A 20258-nucleotide genomic window follows, 5' to 3' on the forward strand; every position below is an offset into this window, starting at 1 on the left:
TCTTGTTCATGTATGTAAACAGGAAATGTGGAGTATTAAAGTTAATATAAGATTTCCTGTCAGTACATCCACACTGACTCACTCCTTTAAAGCTGTGTGTCTGCGGCTGATCATGCTGTCTCTATGACTGACAGACCAGAGGGTTTTCTGTAAAGGTAACTGATCACTTATTTATATAATTTAAAAAGCTCCGTGTTAAGATTGGAAACGTAGTGATAAAGATGTCAGTATGTCCATCAGTGTAGGGTACTCAAAGCCGTCTCTACAGTTTCCATTTGTTCAAACATTTGTTCCACACTCTACAAACCTGTGAAGGTCCTGCAGAGTCATGAGACGACACAATGCATAAATGAAGGACTGGATTCATCTTCAGCCATGATCAGCAACAGGTTAATGTGAGAGAATTAATAAAGCATTGGTACATTTTCAGTAACCGGACAGATGTGACTGGTGATTGTTTTCTCTGTCTAAAATCGTACTCATATGAGCGCCTTTAATGTGGCGTCCAGTGAAACACTCTCCAAGACAGAAGACTCACAGACAGTACATTTTAAGGGATTTAAGCCGACTGTCAACAAAAAGATGAGAATTAACAAACACTAAGGTGCACATGGGTTGGTGTTTCTGATGAGATTCATGAAGATTCAGTCTTTTTCATTCACTATTCACATTGGTGTAGTGGTAAAAGAAAAGAAGTGGGTATACTGTTCTCTTCATTTTTCCTGCAAATGTTTTTGAAGTGTTCCGTCCTGCAGAGAATAAACGGCCTCTGTTTTAAACAATGACATGTAAGACTACTCCTACATATTAAGTTAGTGCGTACTAGCCAATTGGAGACAGAGTATGGGACGTAATCAGTTCACCATTCTGGGAAAACAAAGTGCTGAATATTGTCAATCAATTATTGGTGTGATTCAGAGGGGATTTAGAAGTGGGTATACCCCATGGACGTTGAAATTTAAGAGGGTGTACTCTGTGTACCTGCGTGTAGGGTTAGAGTTAGGGTTAACCCCTGAACTACACCACTGACTGTTCACTCTTTAGAAACAGGATGTTTTAGTTTGGTTGACTGTCATACCTGTCGTCTGGGTTTTAAGTGCTCAGACATCAAGTGTGCTTTGAACAACAGAAGCTGACAAGGTTTCATTTGAAGACGCATCAGTCCGCTGCAGACAGCACTTCACTTCTAAATGGGACAAAGTTGTTGTTTTTACCATCTGATTTTTAACCTCTAAGAGCTTTGGAAGAAATGACGGGGTGCATGTTCCTCAAGAGGCTCTCTGAGACACAGAGGCAACATAAAACATGCTGTCTTTAACCAAACACCTCAACCTGAAGGTAAAATAAGATTTGAGGTGAAGGAATGTTTCCCACCCCCAAAAGGATGGAGTTTTCTTCAGGCTCCTGATCTATCTTTTCCCCATGGTTTGGATCTAGAATACATTTTTTTCTCTCCCTGGTACTGCTGTTTAATCTAAACTCAAATCTGTCTCACAGATAATAAGGGCTTAAGACACCCTCGAGGTGTTCCTTGTCACTTGTTGGTCCCTCCTGTTGTTCATCAGGGCCTACTGAGTAATGATAGTGCTGATCAGCGCTGAGTGATTTTCATTTCTGCTAATCAGGATCTTCATCTGAGTGTGTGCACCAGACGTACTCGTGTTGCATACAAACAGAATGGTTCTACCCTGAAGCAAATGGTGCAGTCGTCGGCTGAATACAGACTACAGCGAGAGCTACCGTCACCGTTCCCCGTCGTTTGGGACTCATTTACTTTGCATAGTTAAAACATCCTCTCTTATTTATCTTGATGTGGGTAACGAGATGTTTGTATGGCTAGAATCAATTAAAGCCAACTCGGTGGATTTGCATAGAAAAAGAATGAAGCTACAAGTTTTATTTATTCAGTAATAGAAGAGAGTGTTCATTTGTTTTTCGCGCCTTTTATCTACATCATTAATTTCCAGAAATTATTTGTTTTTATTATAGAAGACTCAGAGGTCCAATATGTAAGATATGTACATTAAGGAAACATGCTATGTTGAAGTGCTGGCTTCTCTGACAAACAATGCAGCAGCCAGTATGTCCTCCTTCTAACTTTAGATTCTGGTCCTGAATGCTCTGGATTTGTTTGGACCAGAAGTAGGCGGTTTTAAGGCGCCTCCACACGGCTGTTTTGGACGCTCCCTCAGGTCGCCAGGCAAACGGCAAACCAAACAGGTGTTGCAGCGATGGAAGCGGGCAAGAGAACTGGTTCAGATTGTACCCGACCTAAAAAGCCTCTGCATGTTTCTAATAAGCTCCACGAGCAGAAACGTGCTCAAACTAGGATCAATATTGGAGATGCTTTATGAAAAATGGAGAGAGGTTAGAACACAGAAAGGTTTACAGACCCATGCAGAGCTGGATAAACACTGAAGCTTCAGAGTCCACCACATGGTGACCTGTGTGAGCATCGACTCTAAAGAGGAGGGGGGGGGAGACAGCTCTCTCTAATGTTTTGAATTTGGACTGCAGTACCCATTTTAAACACTAGGTGTCAGAGTTACATATTGCTCCTTTAATGTTAGTTCTTTCATGATTGGATGATGATGATTCTGGGTGAAAACTTTGTAGTCAGCAAAAGTATAAATAGGGTATGTGTGGCGTCTGAAAAGTCTTTTTAAAAATTCTTACATTTAATATTCTTAAATCAAGGCCTTAGAAATAAATATAGTAGCATCATAAATAGAAATCAAATATATTATTCAAGTGTCTGTTTGTCTGTGTAAGTGCATTGTGCCCTTGACAGTGGAGGGTGCACTAGTGCTGGTGGGAATCAGCTGCCAAGAAAGTAAACTTAACATTCCTGTTACTCATAAGCTAAAGACAGGAACCTGTGAGACCGTCTTAACTGTCAAGATGTGCTGCCCTGTTGAAAAATGCTACCTATAAATGATGGCAGAGGCAATCTGTATCCCTTAACAAATATTGCTAACAGGACAAAATAGCTATATATTCATTGACTTCTCACTGATGTGCTCATGGTCAGGGTGTGGTGAGCATTACCTCATGGGAAGGAGCCAACATTTAATATTTTCAAAGTGAAAAAGAAAAGTCACTGTGTGGTCTCACTAGTAACCAAAATGTTCAGCATGAAGAGTTTCCAGAGATCCTAATCAGTCAGAGAGAGTAAGTTGTCAGCATCAGTCTGCTTCCACACGCCCCAAAGAAAGAGTCTGACGATCGTGTTATGATAATGGTGGTGCAGTGCCACACTGTGGCTGAGATCTGATGGATGATACAAACATGAAGACATTTCATCAAGCAAACACAGACGATGCAATGCTCCAAAGAAGAACAATACGAGTTACAAAATGTAAAAAAAAAGGGGAGATTGAAGTCACAGAAAAATGAACATTAATGCAAAACCATGACATAGACAGTTAAACATCAAGGATGAAATGTAAGTATTGACTTGGTCTGGGGGAATAGTTGGAGATATTTACATACTTCCAAGCATCATCAGTGACTGTCTCTTGGAGCGTTCCCGGCTTTAACAGCTGTGAAACTTGTCACAGCTGCAGACACTGTAAGGACACACTTGCAGAGCCTTTTGCGAGTCCTCAAGGTCACATGAAAGTCTTTAAAGGGTCGTCAAAAGATGTGGGGTCAGTCCAGATTCTAGAAGACTCACTGGACATTAACAAACTGATGATCGGCACACTGAAAATGCTCAAGATTTGAGTGCGATTTGATGTGCAGTGTTTTCCATATAATGCAAAACAGAAAGGGAATAAGAACGCTTCTTGCAGACACTTTATGGTGTGGTTGAGACAAATGTAGATTCTTAAAAAAATATAGTTTAATCAATGTCTGTGAGAGCACAGATTATCTGGATTCCTCTGATATTATGCAGGAACTTTTAGAGGCATGCATGTCTGTTACTTTAAAGTTAATAGATTATAAAATGAGTGCAGTACAGCACTGCGACTTGGCATCAGGGTATTCCCTCATAGGTACTTATTGGAGTGTGACACCTGTAACCCGGGTCAGGCCTCTGAGTTGGAGGATGTGTGGCGGCAGTAATATATAACAGTAGATGGTCAGTGTTGCTGTTATGTTGATTCATCATTATCAGGTTGAAGTTGTTGCCATGGCGATGCCACACAAAACATCTCCCCACCTCCACAGCTTAATGCATACTTTGACTTAAATTGGCCACTGTTATTTATCGCTGCACCAATCTATCACCAGTTAGTGTTCCAGACATGTTGGACACCATTTTATACGATCCTTTCTTATTCACCTTGACATATTTGATAACTCAAACTAGATTTGATAAGAACGACTACATGTTGTGTCTGTTAATGAATGCATCTCTCAGTGCCTGTAATGATATGTAAATTAACTGCCAATATCTGTGTAAACAAGCCCGGCAGGTTGTCTGTGCTGGACGGGGACCAGTTATTGATTTCTCAGGAATTTGTGGTGTTCAGTGAAATTGGAGCTTATCTCACACAGGTCGTTATCGGCGCTCTTCTCAGGCCCTGCCTCAGTACTGTACCTGACAGGCCTGTAAAGAGAAATGTTTGTGTAGTCCATACTGACACGTAGATTTGTGCTTTCTCCCTCAGTGAGAAAACCCCCCCGAGGCATTGAATACATGCCACATGATTTATTGTGCCTGTTAAAATGCAAATGAGGCAACGGGCAGAGGAAAAACAAGTGCCGTCTGCTACACTATAGTCACCTATGAGTACACAGAGCAGAGGCACACTCCTGCCATCAAGAGAAAATTAAGAATTGTAAACTACTGTGCAGCCAAGGGGAGGAAGATAGCGAGCATAAACAGAACGTCTAGATTGACCATGGGCTGTGTTTTCACTTGAAAATGCATCTGTCATAAAAGTGCAGTAAACACAAACATAAAAACGTGTTGGAGAGGCGTAAAGAATCATTTTAAATGGAACTATCAATCACCGCAGAGGCTGTGTAACAGTGGCTGTCTGGGGTTTTAAAAACAGTGCAAATCATGTGGCATCAAGGCCAAACGTCTACAGGATGAAGTCTATAGCTAAAGTCTGTGTTTTAAAGCTGAATATGTGTCAACGGGGACTCCTGATTCAACGGCGGCCCAGTGAATCATGGATCATCACCCGCCCTCATTTGTATCAGTAACTTGTTTAATCGTGCATCGGGGCAGCGCTTGTCAGCTCGTAAAAAAGGCGGGACATTTACATGGCGGTGATAAATACGTCGCATAAACTGGACCAATGAAAAGTAATTGCAGGATGTTTGTTATGAAACCTGGAGTTAAAAGATAGAGAGTTACAGCACCGTTAAAAATCTTAGATGACATAACGAGAGAAATGATGAGATGTGGTGAAATGGTGCCAGGTTGGTTTAGTTGTGTTGGAGTGGTGAGCTGGTTCCCTTGATACACATAGGATTGAGTGTTTGCATGTCCTGGTAGATCTTGAAAAATGCATTCAATGTATTTTAATTCCTCAAACAGTTTGATTTTCTTTGGTCCAAATTGGCCACGATCTGTGTAAAAATGATCCCCAAGGACTCGAATCAGATGAAAAATAAGCTTTAGAAGAGATTGTTGAGAAAATGGACGCCTTTATCGGGCCCGATGCGGCAACAAGAAAAAAACATGAAGCCTGCAAGATTTAGACTCCATTGAAAGCATCCGTCATATGTATGTGAGAATTGCACCATAAATGTTTTATTTCCTGTTTAAAGTATTGTGGTAAGTCTTCTGTTTCAGCCCCTGTGCAGTATGAATGTGACTCTGTTAACAGGTTTTCAGATCTTGTCATTAAGACTTTTCAACAATGAATGGAGAACAGGTTAATAACAGGAGTACAAACTGAAGTTGCCTTGACACTGAACTTATGTTGAAGGGAAGTTTTGACGCCATCAGCTCACGTTTTGGCCCTCGTGTTTCGTCCTCCTTCAGACTGTTTTCTAAAAAATAAAGATAAATTCAAATGAACCAATCACAGAATATGCTACAAAAAAGACTTTGGCTCCCTGAAACACTGCGTTCTTGTTCTTTTCTCCGAGAATCCTCCTCTGACATTTCCCTGGTAAATCGTGCTCTCAGGTTGCATACAAAGATGGGAATTTGGCGATCATTTATTTGTCCCAGATTTCCGAAATGTCATCAAATGCCAAGAAAACCAATGATGAGAGCGTGGTAAGCAGTTGTTGAAATGCAAAGCCTCAAAAGCCTGAGCTGCCTTGGACTCTCAAATCCTGTTTATTCCATCCTGTCTCCGAACTGCATGAGCATTTATTTACGGGGAATAATCTGCGGAAGAAAATAACTCGCATTTGCTCTTTAGCCTCGGAGTGGAATTATAAATGTGACGAGTGCTTGCATGTGTTGCGATAAGAAGCGGCTCAGATAACCCCTCTTAACCTTTATGTTTCCTCTGAAGTTTTGGAGTTGCTCAAAAAATGATTGAATGGCAAGAAAGAAAAAGAACAAGCTCGAAGTTTGGTCACTTTCTTTTTTGGATTGGAAAGGGGGCGACTGTAGCCACATGGTTAAGACATTTAACCCCCAAGTTGCTCCTCCTGCTTCTGCGGTGGCCTATAAATGTGTATGAATGGATAAATGACTTCTGATGGTCACTTTACACAGCAGCCTCTACCATCAGTGTGTGAATGTGTAGGTGTGACCTGCGGTGTAAAAGCGCTTTGAGTAGTCAGAAGACTAGAAAATAAATATATAAGCTCAAGTCCAGGTAGGAGGCTTCTTTAAGAAAAACACGTTTTGGGTTTTGATTTCTGTCATGTCTTCTTTGCTGTTGACTGTTAATACAATCTTGTTTTTTTAAGTGAAAATCAAGGGTAAGGGTTAGGAAAGTATTTCTTAATACAAACAAATTCTACCAAGTAAGCAGGTTAGCCTAAAATATTTAAATAAGTATCACTGAACATGTTTGCTGTTGTTGTATTCTCATCAGTAGGTAGTATTTGCACTGTGTTTCATACTCTTCCAACTCACATTTTCTAACCTTCAAACATCAGAAAATGTTGTTTTTTTTGGTCTTGTATTTTCACCTCAGGCCGAGAAATCTTAAACATGATGTATTATGTCAAGGTCGTACTTTCACTTTATTTCTTACCTTTCCATTGCTTTTTTTTTTTTAACATCACATTTTCTCACTTCACTTTTTTTTTCATACATCTCTTCATTGCAGCAGGGATTTAATGCTGCTCTTTTGTTTTTCCATAAAACATTGAGCTAAACTGTGTAGGCTGTCTTTGAAAAAAAACCCATGCGAACAAAACAGCAGAATTATTACCAGCAGGTTCAAGGTTGTTTTTCCATCAGGGAAAATATGTCAGCATCTATTAGATGGATTGGGTTGAACATTTGCAGACAGTGAATCATATAAAACCTGCCTCTTTGAAACATCACTTATGTATTACTAATTTATAACAGCAAACAAGACTTTCCCTAAAAATCATTTGGTATATTACTTTTCCTCCAGGTATAACTGATTTTAAAATGTTACTTTTTATTTTTATTGTTACATAAACTGATCAGTGGATGGAGTTCATCCGACTTACTGTGGTAATCTTACATTTTTCTCTTGTGCTACTTTGCTCTTTGCAGCCACCAGATTGAATGCCATTAAATGTGGTACAGGTATTTATGTAGATATTGATCAGAAATGTTGACCTTGATGGTACAAGTGTGCTACAAAAGGTCCCGAGCTTTTCTTTTTCTTTTTGGATGTGAAATGACACAAAAAAAGGTTTGTATTGAAGGTTTACTTCAGTGTAAAAGTTTTTTAGATTGAATAAAGTGTTGTAAGCCACATTCTTGACGGTAGAAACTACGGCAGGATTGTGAATGAGATGGATTTAGATGCTTATGCTTTTTTTAATCTTTGGTATGGATGTGAATGTGTGTGAATAAGAGCCCCTCAAGTGTGTCGGCCATGATGGTTTTTCAAGAGTAAATGTCATGTCTGGATTACATTTTTTTTCTCTGAATTCCCTGAGAATGAGCGACACACTTGAGGTCTTGGCAACTGAAACCTGAAGCAGTGTTGATGAAAGCTCGGCCGCATTCCTCATCATGTCTCTCCCTCTCTCTCTCTAACTTTCTCTCTCTCCCCTCCCCTCCACGTTAAACCCCCTCTCCTCCTAACTCCTCATCTCCTCCCGTCTTTTTCTCGCCTCCTGCTGTGCTTTGTGTCTCCCCTCTCCCTGTCTCTCTCCTCTGCAGATGCAATTGGCGGGGGTTCGGGCCTGGGCACCGGGGCCATCGTGGGCATCCTCATTGTTGTCTTCTTCCTGCTGCTGGTGGGCGTGGACGTCACCTGCTACTTCCTGAACAAGTGCGGACTCCTCATGTGCATCGCTGTGAACTTCTGCGGGAAGGCCGGGCCGGGCGCTAAGAGCAAGGACATCGAGGAGGGGAAGGCTGCGTTCACGTAAGTAAACGTCCTCCCTTCCGGTTCACAACGCACGATTTTGAATGTTTTTGTTGAAGCCACACTGATCAATAATTGTGTACTGACAACTATTGATTAGATTCCCTGAATACACATTGTTTTGCAGCCCCGTCACTGTCACAGAAACTTGAGTCCTCTTCTCAAAGGTCACCACTGTGGGTCATGTTAACACAAACACGTCAACAACACATAACTTCGGCTCAGACAATGATCTTTATCTTAACCTAGCTGAGTACTTTTGGACCTGAAACCTAACCCCAAATGTTACCATTATCTGAATAATGAAAAGAAACCTAAGCATAATAGATTTGGGCTCAGAAAAGTACTTGGTTAAGTTTTGGAGGAGATCATGTGAAGTATTTTCTTCAGTTTCAAAAGTCTTTTTGTTCTCCTTCAGTTAACCTCCTGCAACGATGCTCAACCATCTAGCCTCTACAAACAGCATCCCTGAGTGGGCGGGGCCGACTCTCTTCCCCCACATGGTCGCAGGTCTAATGGTTGGGAGGGGGGGAGGGGTTCACATGAAAAAATTACTTTACTCTAAACTCTACAACACGCTTAAAAAAAAAAACATTTAAAAAACTGCAGTGCTGTCGGTGTGAACACAGAGCTCACAACAACAAACCCAGAGGAAGTTTGACTTCACTCTTTTTCATTTTTAGAGGCATTACTCGACGACACATTTCTTTAGGATATATTTCATATCTGCTATATTAATGTTTAAAATGTTGCATATTTTACCTTTAATAGTAAACCCATTATGTTAAAGTTTTGCTAGCTTAACCAGAAAAGGGAAGGCAACACAATTTGAGTTAAAGAGAGCGTGTTATAGGAGATATATTTATTTGTATCAATGCATCTGCCACAGTATTCTGTGTAATACCCAATGTAATGTAGGGTACCCACCACAGACTAAATGGTGTATTTTTAGGGACTCACAATGTTGAATGTGAACAGAGTTAGCTTATAGTAAGAGTCCAAACTGGAACTATCATCTACTCTGTGTTCCCATGATCTCGAGAGAGATTTTTAGTGTCTGTCAGCTCATTTTTTCCAAGTAGTTTAAAAAAGTAAAGCTTCATAAACCCCCTGAACGCTACCTGTCCTGCTCTTATTCCCCACAAAGTAAGTGACTAGCTGGTGATTTAGATGACCATAACTACAACTGTCGTATGAGCATTTGGCAGTAAAATATTCACATCTGTTCTTTACCTTGTTAACATCTAATCGTATCAAAATTCAGTGATTGCATATGTAAGCCTCTGTTTGATCAAAAATTCTGTTCCATATATTGGACTGTCTTTGATTGTACCAGCGCTGAACATCACAACGCAGCACAACAGAACAAATAAATATTTCAACTAAGCAGCTTAGATGAATCAGACATAATGAAAGTCAATAATGAAGCTCGCAGAGTTTTTATTTGGCCCCGTCAAACAAACACTTTAAAGCGCAGCGCAACCACGGATCAGTGTGATGACAACAGACAAGCCCCCGGGGGACACAGCTACACTCGCAGGCTGCAGGTGGAGGACGATCAAATGTTTGAATTATAATGAGAGTGTGTTTGACATCTTAAAAAGACTACATCAATGTGTTTTTCCATCTTGTTTCTTCATTCACAGCAGCTCTAGTTGCTGATTTTCAGAATGTAAATGGAAATAGACTTTCCTGTTACGTGTGTGATGGGGTAGATTTCTGTTACAAAAGTAGATTATGGTCTTATTAGGGCAACCTCAATCTACCTGTGTGACCAAAACATAGCACAGAAGTCCAAGCTCTCCTACGATCTGCCGTTGTTAAGCAGCAAACAACGTTAGCGTGCTAGCTTGCTAACAGTCTGCTGCCCTCCGACAATAGGAAAGATGAGTCTAAGGAGCCCATTGTTGAGGTGAGAACGGAGGAAGAAAACACCCCCAACCAAACAGGGGGTCCCACTGAGCCCAACGAGACCACACCTTTGACAGGACCTGAGTGAGTACAGAACTGAACCGCTACCCCACGTCCAGGGAGCGTCCTACACTGAGCTGATGTTTCTGTTTTTGAAATGAGGAATTTAGAGCTGAGCTGGTTAAAGAGGAGGTGTTGTGCTGTTCCACTTTTATAGACATGCATAAATAGTTACTACTATTAAATCAGAACGTCCAAGTAATCAGTCTTAAGAGCTCAGACCGCTTGCTTGACGAAACACAATTAGCCTGTTGCACGGGATAAAGTTCTGCTTTACGTTCTGGTTTCAAGTCAGCGCTTAACCCTTCGTTGAAACTCATTAGTTTGTAACTAAAGTTCTGCCATTGTTTGGTTTCACCATAGAGACATAAGGTACATCTTAACTAGGAGAGAGCTATGGCCAAACTGCCTTAAAGAGACGGTACCTCAAATCCCCTGTTTTAGTCAAAGCTGAACTGAGTGTTCAGGTGAGAAAAATAAGGATTTAAAAAAAAACTCAGAGGCTCTACAGAGTGAAAATGTAAAACTTGAAATGAGTATAAGTTTGCCCCTTTAAGGGTTCCGCATTTGATTGACCACTATAAAAGCTATGGGGTCTCTGATCTTATAAGAACGTATTTGTATAGATACCTGTAATCATATCACACACAAAAGAAAGCGTCGTGCAACGGGTTTTAAATGAGGCCCGCTCAGATCCAACCAACTAAACCCCTTCCTCTTCCTGGGTCTTTGCTTTATTTTAAATACTCTAGCATCCTCATCCTGAAACTCCCGTACTCTTTCTATAGTTATTTGTTGTTGTTTTTTTGTTTTTCCCTTCACAAATATTTTGTTGCTAACATGTTGATTGTGTAGGTTTTCTGTTTTCACTGCAGCACAGTAGAACTCACTCTGCCTTGTTTATTCCCTGACTTGCACTCCCCCCCTCCTCCCCTGTATTCTCTCTCTCCCTCACTTTTCTGTTTGCTCTATGCTTCCTCCCCTGTCTCCTCCACTCCTAACTCCTCCTACCTCCTCCTCCTCCTCCTCCTTCCTTGTTTGTCCCGCTCCTCCCCACCACACAGGCCTGCTGCTGCAGACACCGCCACCACCACAGTGGTGAACTTGCTCCCCTCCACTGCCACTAACTCAGTTGCTGAGAGCTTTAGCACGGCGCAGAGCAGTCCGGTTAGCGAGAGCACCACGCTAACCACCAGCGCCTCCAGCCCGACCAAAGCTGCCCCCCAAAACAGCCCCGCTGCACAATCCAAAGCTAAAACCCAACCTGATGTTGGGCCCCTGGTTGACCTGAGTGACACCCCTAAAGTTGCCCCCTCGTCCGACCCTACACCCCCCGTCTCAGAGCCAATCAGCTCGCCCTCTTCTAATGCCGACGGGCCACAGAGCCAGCCCGAGCCAGTCAAAGCCCCCAGCAGCGCCCAGAGACAGGACTTACAAGTAGACGGCCCAGCCAAGGATGCACCCAATGCCCCGTGCACAGACTCGACCACACCGGCCCAAACTGAGTATGAACACTGCCATATCCCCATTCCTCAACATGTCACATCTGCTCTGCTAGCATCCCAATGATCGACAAGTGTGCCAGTTTGAAAAGGAAAACCCCACCCTAGATCGAACTTTTAGCTTTCATCCCAACACAAGTTATATCATTTGTTAGCATCGCTTTACAAGCCCAGAGTCTTACAAAAGTGGGTAATCTTTAATTTTCTAAAATATTCTTAGTTGATTTTATAAATGTTTCATTACGAGTAAAGGTTCAGGAAATGGTTAAGGACAAATAGTGCATGAAAGATAGAAGAACTTCTTCACCTTGGTATTCACTTCACACAAAAAGTGAAACACCTTCTCACACATATACAAAAACCAAGGGCTATCGGCCTTCCAACAAACAAGCAGTCTCGATCAAAAAGCTTTCTCATCATCATTTAATGGTGAAGGTGCTCGATTGTTCAGAACAAAAAAGTGAGGTTTTAAAGATTTAAGGAGAGAAAAGAGTGTCTCTTAGACTTTCATCAGTATTTCTAAGCCCTCCTGTAAGTTCAGCGTGCCGGCTTTTGCCTGATAAATATTTTAGCTGCGGGCTTGGCAAACAACTTTCAATAAATATATTCTGTTTATATTGTAGGGAAAAGAAAGAGAGATGGAGAGACAGTGATGTGTCCACCAACAACTGCCTCATTTTAATCCATGAATGAAACAGAGCCAGAAACTCTGTTGCAGTTTGTCGTGGGTGCACAGCTGTGATCGAAGCTGGATTTGATAACGTGAATGAAAAGCATTGGATTCAGTATTTTATTCATAAGCCATCCTTATATTGAACACCAAGAATCGAAGGATAATTCAATAAAGTAACTAAAATGAGAAGGACATTTGGTTAAATAAATTGTATTCCCAACCTCAAGTGTTTTTTTCAGAAGTGCCTCGGGTGTATAATCATTGTAGGAATATTCAAAGGGTGGAGTTTTCCTTTAAGTATTCAAGTAGATGGCATGTTGAATACACTGGGATGCTACCAGCCTTCATTCAATCTCCACCTCAACCCTCCACCCGTACGTCTGCTCACTTCACAGAATCAACCTCCCTCCTACCGCACAGTTTGCTTTGGTTTCAGCCGAATGATGATTTGCATGAAAATTAACTTTCCAGCTTTTCTTCCAGGAATACTTCCAAGAGTACAGCTGTCACACTACCTCCAGTTATCACAGCACTAGATGTTCTTAAATTCAGAAATATGAATATACTGCATACGTCAAGAAAATAGGAAATATAAGCTTTTAATTTATATAAATGACCCAAACGTGTTCCTCCTTTTTTAAGAGCAGAGAAACAACATTTGGTGGAGAACTCTACAGAATAGTGTCGTCTCTCTTAGTTACTTGGGCTCATTCAAGTTAATGAAAGACTTATTAGAGAGTGACCTTCAGCAGCACCACTTCTGTGTCCACTTGATTTTGATTAAAGATTTAAAAAAAAACATTTTGAAGGTTAATTAAAAAAAGGGGGATCTCAGAATCTTTCCTGAACACATCTGCTTTCTGTTGAGAGGCCTTTTTTTTTTTTAGATCTTGCGCTATGATGGGTATCATTTGGAGTTTTTAGATGATCTTGAGTCATGGTGAGAAAGAAGATGATGTTCCGAGGCTTACTGACAATCAGTCCTCTGTCTCCCCCTCCTTCATAGCGTGCTTTGCTCACTCACATGTCCAGTAGCAGATGTCAGAGATGAAGAATGGAGTACTTAAAGCCGAGCTCTCTCTTGTCAGCTCAGCATCACCTTGATCTAACCAAACCTGTCATTGAAGGGATTTCTCTTCATATCTCTATGACAGGACAGAAGCACAGCCCTCCCTGTGATCTAAGTGGTGATCCTTCTCCAGCATCCAAACATTAGATGTCCTGTCAGACTTCCTGTGGGTTTATTGGATTTCTAAGGACCGTACTTGTTCTCGGGACCCATTATTCTCTGTTGAGGAGAGAAGTTTTTTTTTAAAGAAATTCCAGCATAGTCTGTATAAAGAATGGATTGCACAAAAAAATCAGGAGACAAGTGAAGCCAAAGGATTTAGAGCGCCCCCTGCTGACTTGCTGTAGTATATCCAATAAACCCCGCCTCCTCTATGTTAACAGATGGGACATGGGGAAATCTTTAAAATTAAAATAAAAATGAAATATATTTTGGTCAAACATGGTTTATGTCGTCAAAGTTAGTTCTTATCGTGCTGATTTAAATCCAATTGTTAATTTTTCTGAGAACTTTAGTTTTAATTAGTTATTTGATGTAAAAAAAAAAAAGAGCAGATGCAATGTCATGATTGACAGCTCTGTTGACAAATGCAGCTCTTACATCGTTCTTTACCGGATTAGCAGAGTAGAGGAAGAGAGGTGAGAGGAGGCGAAACAAAAACTAACACAAGAGTCATTCAACTTTCCAAAACTGTTAGTGTCTGCTTAAAACTGTGTGCTATGGACTGTAACGTCCCGAGGGATCTTTTGACGTTTTATCTGTTTGTTTAAAGGGATAGTTAAGTATTTTTTTGAACTGGGGGTAGTATGAGTAGGGGGGGTGCGGATAACCAGGATCAGTATCTTCAACGGTATGACGTTCTGCCACAACGTGGATTTAGGCCGTGCCGTCATCTCCAGTTTGAATTCACACTTTTTGCTTGTAGAAATGTAATAACGACTCGAAAAGTTGTAAAAAAAAAAATGTTATAAAACCCAAAATTTAATAACTGCTCAATAATGTAACAAGATGCTGAGCCAAAAATGTAACAACTCTTTCATTAAGTTATTACATTAAGGAGCAGGTAAAATATGTTTCTCCTGATAGTGTAATAATTGTATTACATCATCGAGTGAGTCAATCATGTATGGATTAAAGGGCATATTGCTTCAGGCCTATTTGTGACAGTAACTCATTATTATTAGTATTATCAGTTATCGAGGTTCTCATGGTGACCTCGAACATTAAAGACGTTAAATCAGGGCTGATCTGTTTTAAGACAATGTATTTATGGATCCAGTATATGGGGCAGTTCCTGGTCTAACTTTGCAAGGTCCACAGAGAGCATGTATATGTGTCAGCAGGAAGAGAAATGATTGATTAAAACTAAAGTTTGTATTTGAGAACTGGCTCAGAGGACTGAAAAACGAGTTTTACGGTATGTGACACCACAGTGAAGAACGAAGGGAAGCAGCACTGTACTGCTAATATATTCCAACAAAGGTACAAACGCTAACACCAGAAAATGTTCGACTTAACCCAAGAACAGCTTTAAAGTCTCCTTCCCATTGTGTCCTGGCTCGGTCCAGACGGCGTGTAATCCTCTTGTGCATTGTAGTTTGTGTTGTAGGTTATGCCTCAGTCTCTCATTCCCTTCATGCATTGTGCGTACTGTACCGGCCCTGTCTCATTCCACATCAGCATTCATTGTTCCCTGAAAATAGCTGTGACATCCATGTACTCTTATTTGATGTCTGGCTAGGATAGTGAGCTTGATCCCATTATGTGTGAAATGCATTCAGTTCCAGGAGGGAAAACAAATTCCCTCAAAGCATCTTGCATGTTTTCTCCCCGTTTCTCTCTCGCTTCTTTCTTTGAAAAATGACACAAAAGGCAGCTCAGAGCAGACAGTTTAGCCGTGAGAGACAGACTTAGTGATTCGCTGTTAACTGAATCTTTTTTTTTTGTCTATCCCCTTTGCTGCTGCTGTTTGTCCCCGTAGCGGAAAGACTGTGAAGGACGATAACACCAAAGGTGAGACGGAGGTGAAGAACGCCACGGCCGAGGTGAAGACAGTTCCCAACGAGGCTCCCCAGACGAACGGCAACGAAAGTAAAGCGTAATCTCCTCGCCCAAAACAGTGCGAAGAAGAGGGTGGTTGGGTTGGGGGGGTGGGGGGGTATGGGTGTGGGGTTTTAGGGTTAACACAAGGGGGGGTCACAGTCACTGAAACCTCAAAGCAATGTCACACACCACCCCATTGCATCAGAAAAACAACAAAAACAACAGAAAAAAAAAGAAATCATGGGTCTCTTTCTGCAGCGTCTTCTGACCAATGGAAAGACCTCATGCACATGCCTTAGTTTCTTTTTACGTCCGTTTCTATCTGTTTATGTCACAAAAGAAAAAAATATTTCCACACATACTACACCCTCTCTCTTGTATGCTATGTTAAATTGATAAACTGTTAAATACGAAGCAGATCTATACTATTTTTCTCTAGATAACCTCGGTTGGGCGTTAGCTTTACTTCACAGATTACTGCCCTCATGATTCACACACATGTCAAACTGGTACATTACCAATACTACTATTCTACATGCAGTACGGTCACCGCCGTGGTAATGGATTATGGGTCGTTATTTCTTTTTGTCGATATTTTGTTGTGTTTAAATAATGTGCAGATGGTACTGCCTATTTAGCTTCTTTTTTTTTTTTTGTAATGTGTTATTTCCAGAGCTTAGAGATTAGAACGTTAGCATGCCTGTCTTTTGCAAAGTTACTGTATTTCTGTACATGTTGCTGTCATTTGGTTCCTCTTGAGATGTGTGTGTTTTTTTGGGGTTTTCTTTCTCATCAATGTTATCTCATTAAAGTTCTGGTTCAGAAGTCATTCAGCTTAAGTTATGAGAAATGGAAAGAGACATTAAAGAAGGATTTAACATGCCATTCAAAGTCAACCCTGTCTTACTAGAAATACGTTTATACTGTCTTCATGGATTGGTAAATGGTTTCCTCCAATACTTTATAAAAGAAACTTAAGTGCTGAATTTTTGGGCTCTTTATGCCTTCATTTTAGAGATAGGATAGAGTTTGAAACCGGGGGGGAGAGAAAGAGTGGAGAACGACATGCAGGAAAGGAGATACAGGTCGAATTTGAACCTGGGATGCCCGATCTCGTGGTCTAAGCCTCTGTACATGGGGCGCATGCACTATCTGCTAGACTACCGGCGCCACCTGAAAGTATCATATTTGATTATAAATACGTTTTTTAGAGTAATTTAGGATTCCTGCATAAACCACATGGAATTTGTAGGGATGAAATCGTGATGCACGATTGGCGTACAAAGTCCGTCATCCCATATGTAGTTTTTTTACGTCCACTTAAATAAGTAAGCAAAGAACTATTTTGTACTGAACCCAATCTTTTCTAAATCCCTACCTGAGTGCTTTGGGTCGTGTACACACACCTATTAAAATGATAGTCATGTTTAATGCTAAAGAGTGCAAGTTGTCAGAAAACAATTTTTTTTAAATTCTCTTTTTTTGGGGGGGGTGGGTTCTTCATTCTTCGACATGTTCATTATAAATATTAACTTATTATGTTCACAAGATATTGATCTCAATATATTTACTGTTTAAAATGAGCTGTTCATGAATGTCATTTTTACGAGACAGGGTTGAGTTTGGTTTAAGGAAATAGTCACATGTAAGACTATAGCTGTGTTTTATTGACATGTCCTCGTCCTTCAATGTCCAGAAAAAGTCAGAAAATGCCAATTCATATTGAGAAATGCGTCCTTGACTTTGCTAGACTGTGTCAACTTGTGTTGAGAGAGGTGGCACATGTAATGGGACGCAGCTTATGTCAAAGTTGTTAATATTGTCATTTTTGTTTTCTTTTGGTCAAGGTTAGACTATATCCTATCTTTCTCACTCACTCCTCACGTTTTCCGGAGGTCTTCTTTAAGCTTTCAGTTCCAGCCCTTTGCCTGACAGGCTCGGTCTTAACAGTCACCTAAAAGGCAGCATGCGTTTTGTCGAAACAGTTTCAGTCAGCAGGTTCAGACTGAGAAGTAGACATGTTTGGTGACATGTTGGACATCTTCTTCTTCATACAACACTTTCTCTTACAATTGGTCTAGATCATCAAATTTAGTTTGCTTCCTTTGAGTTAACCAATTCTTCCAAATCTGTTCCCCCTTGTTCATGGCCATTGTAGCCATCAGCTTGCTAACCTCTATGGTTCACTGCAGATAACCGAAAGGTTGATGGCTCAGCTTGCCAAAACTGCCTCGAGCTTGTGTCACCTCTGCTTCTCGATCTTTCAGTAATGTATTTTTTTTTTTGTCTGCAGTGTGCGTGACATGGATTGTAGGTTTAGTAACAATTGTCGGTTAGTCTACATAGTTTATCACTACATTCTTAGTAAAAAGGTAAACTTACTGGATATATGGAAAAAGTCTGGAAAATGTTAAATAAGTCACATTCGGTTTGAATGTGTTGTCTTTATCTGTTACACCTGGCAAGATATTCAAAACATAAAAAGAACACAGGATGTAAGATTTGATGCGTTAAACCACAAAGAGATGACAAATTGAAATGTTTTGGTGTTGACGTGTTTGTCTTTAATTGCACCACCTTAAAAGACTTCACTGATTTCTTTGAGCAATTCAACCCATTATTCGACCATATATCTCAGAAGTCTGACTACTTGATCATTATCTGATTCTTCTAAATACATCTGTCCATTGTGCATGTCCATTACCAAACCGAAGCTAGCATTATGCTAATCACAACTGAACAGCAAGTGCTGGGCAGCTAACCTAATTTCCAGTGAAGGAAACTGCATATTTGCAAGGTTTTTTTAGCTAGCGTGGATTGTTGGCTAGCTTTAAAGAAGACATTAGTAATGTAATTCCTCCAAGCTATTCAAGGGGATGTTAAAAACAAAATGAAACCAGAGGAGCACTTGGACATCCATCATGGCCGTTGGTCCACCTTTCCAAGTGTAACAACCTTATAGTCTGGATTTATTTCCAAAAGTCCCAAAAATTAGATTTTATCAGTTTCATTGCCATAAATCTGATTAAGTTCCACTCCACACTTCATTGGGCTCATCTTTGCCCTATGCCTCAACCATTCACCAAGATCCCCAAAATGTGGCTACTTATTGGCTAAGTTATTTCTCTCAATCAATTCTACTTGGGTTAAGCTAGCTAGCCAGCAAAGACACTGCCAAAACACCAAAAGCTATTTTTTTAAACATCATCAGCTTGTTAATTCACCAGCATACCAGTTTACTGTTTTTATCAGTGAAGGAAGCTAAACCCGGCCTCGCTCTGTTTATTGTAGTACATTTAAGCCCATGCTAATGTTGTATACAACATTAAGCACATTAGCATCAACACATTGTGATGTTGTCTGTCAGCATCTTGATCTAATACACAACGTTCACCAGCAGCAGACTGTCTCAGTCCAGCTTGAATCAGTTACAGACCAGCTAGGACAAAAACAGTCCACTCTACCAATCTGCTCCAAGAAAAGTTTGTTAATTAAGTCTTGTCAATTCATACTCATGGGCCATACAATTCTGAATTCAGGTAGCATTAAGGGGCTATGGTTATTAAGCATACAACATGCTAACATTTACAGTAGCATGCACACTGGACAGAAATACAGAGGAGGAATCTTTTTTTCAAATAGCCGTTCTGCAATTGGGAAGATTACCAACATTGAAGCTCTTTTAAGTTACAATAATGAAAAAGCCCAAACAGTCACAGGTCCCGAGGAAACCTTTGGAAAAAATAATGTGCTGAGATGCATAACTCTCAAATTTGGACTGAATTCAGACACTCATGAGGGTTCTGCGTAAATGAATGTACACTCTCAAGCCGTTAAAGAGTCTCTCTGTGGTCCCCCCCCCCTTTTTTATTTTCAGAAAAACTGAATGAAGAAGTAATTTGGAAATTAGTCTTTGTTGTTGAAAGTGTTCTTGTTATGGGTAGAAATTAAATGAAGGGATTTTAAAAAAAATGCTCGTTCTCAAGCCATAGTGCCCAGCTGTGGATACAAAATGTTAAACAAACACAAGTTTGACCATTTTTTCAATGTACAGTGTTCCTCTTTCTTTCTGTAGACTGCAAGCTAGTACACTGTGAATGTGTGAATCCATTGTGTCCTTTGTCATAGAGTTGAGCAGATAGTTTTCTTGTGAAAAGTCGTAGCTGATAGTAAGTGATAGAATCCCCGACGCCAACGTACAGAAGTCTGACAGCAGTAAACTGGAAAACGACACAGTGCCTTTGAAGAAGAAAATGGTGGCATGCATTCCATTCCTCTCAGTGTCTGTCCATTAAACAGTTTCACATCTACATCTTCTTGCTGATTTGCTTTTTCATTTCCTACATTTCACACGTCTAAGTTATGCAACGTTTTCTTCATATTGTGCCATATATTCAGAACGTGTTGTGGTTTGTATTACACACTGTCCTTGTCAAGGGATCATTCGGCTTTATCTTGTTTTGGTCGGAGTAGCCCAAACGTCTACTGTCAGAATGAACATTGTGCTCAACAAGTTACTAAAGCAGTATCTCACTCAACGGTGTGCTGTTGTACTG

General features: G+C 40.6%; 1 protein-coding gene across 9 annotated transcripts in view; it reads left to right on the top strand.

Annotated features, from left to right (window-relative positions):
- ncam1a (neural cell adhesion molecule 1a) overlaps window positions 1–20012 on the top strand; it is a 284110-nt gene extending 264098 nt beyond the window's left edge. For 6 of the 9 annotated variants that reach the window (XM_065962701.1, XM_065962702.1, XM_065962703.1 and 3 more), the window contains 4 exons: window positions 8237–8444; window positions 10326–10439; window positions 11480–11920; window positions 15641–20012. In XM_065962701.1, coding sequence (XP_065818773.1) covers window positions 8237–8444; window positions 10326–10439; window positions 11480–11920; window positions 15641–15761 — 884 coding nt within the window. In that variant the 3' untranslated portion in view covers window positions 15762–20012. The remainder of the gene's footprint in view (window positions 1–8236; window positions 8445–10325; window positions 10440–11479; window positions 11921–15640) is intronic. The other 3 variants (XM_065962707.1, XM_065962711.1, XM_020640522.3) reach the window with 1 other exon arrangement.
- Window positions 20013–20258: the final 246 nt, after the last annotated feature.

The sequence above is a fragment of the Labrus bergylta genome, chromosome 14 (genome assembly GCF_963930695.1).
Source record: "Labrus bergylta chromosome 14, fLabBer1.1, whole genome shotgun sequence".
NCBI classification, from domain to species: domain Eukaryota; kingdom Metazoa; phylum Chordata; class Actinopteri; order Labriformes; family Labridae; genus Labrus; species Labrus bergylta.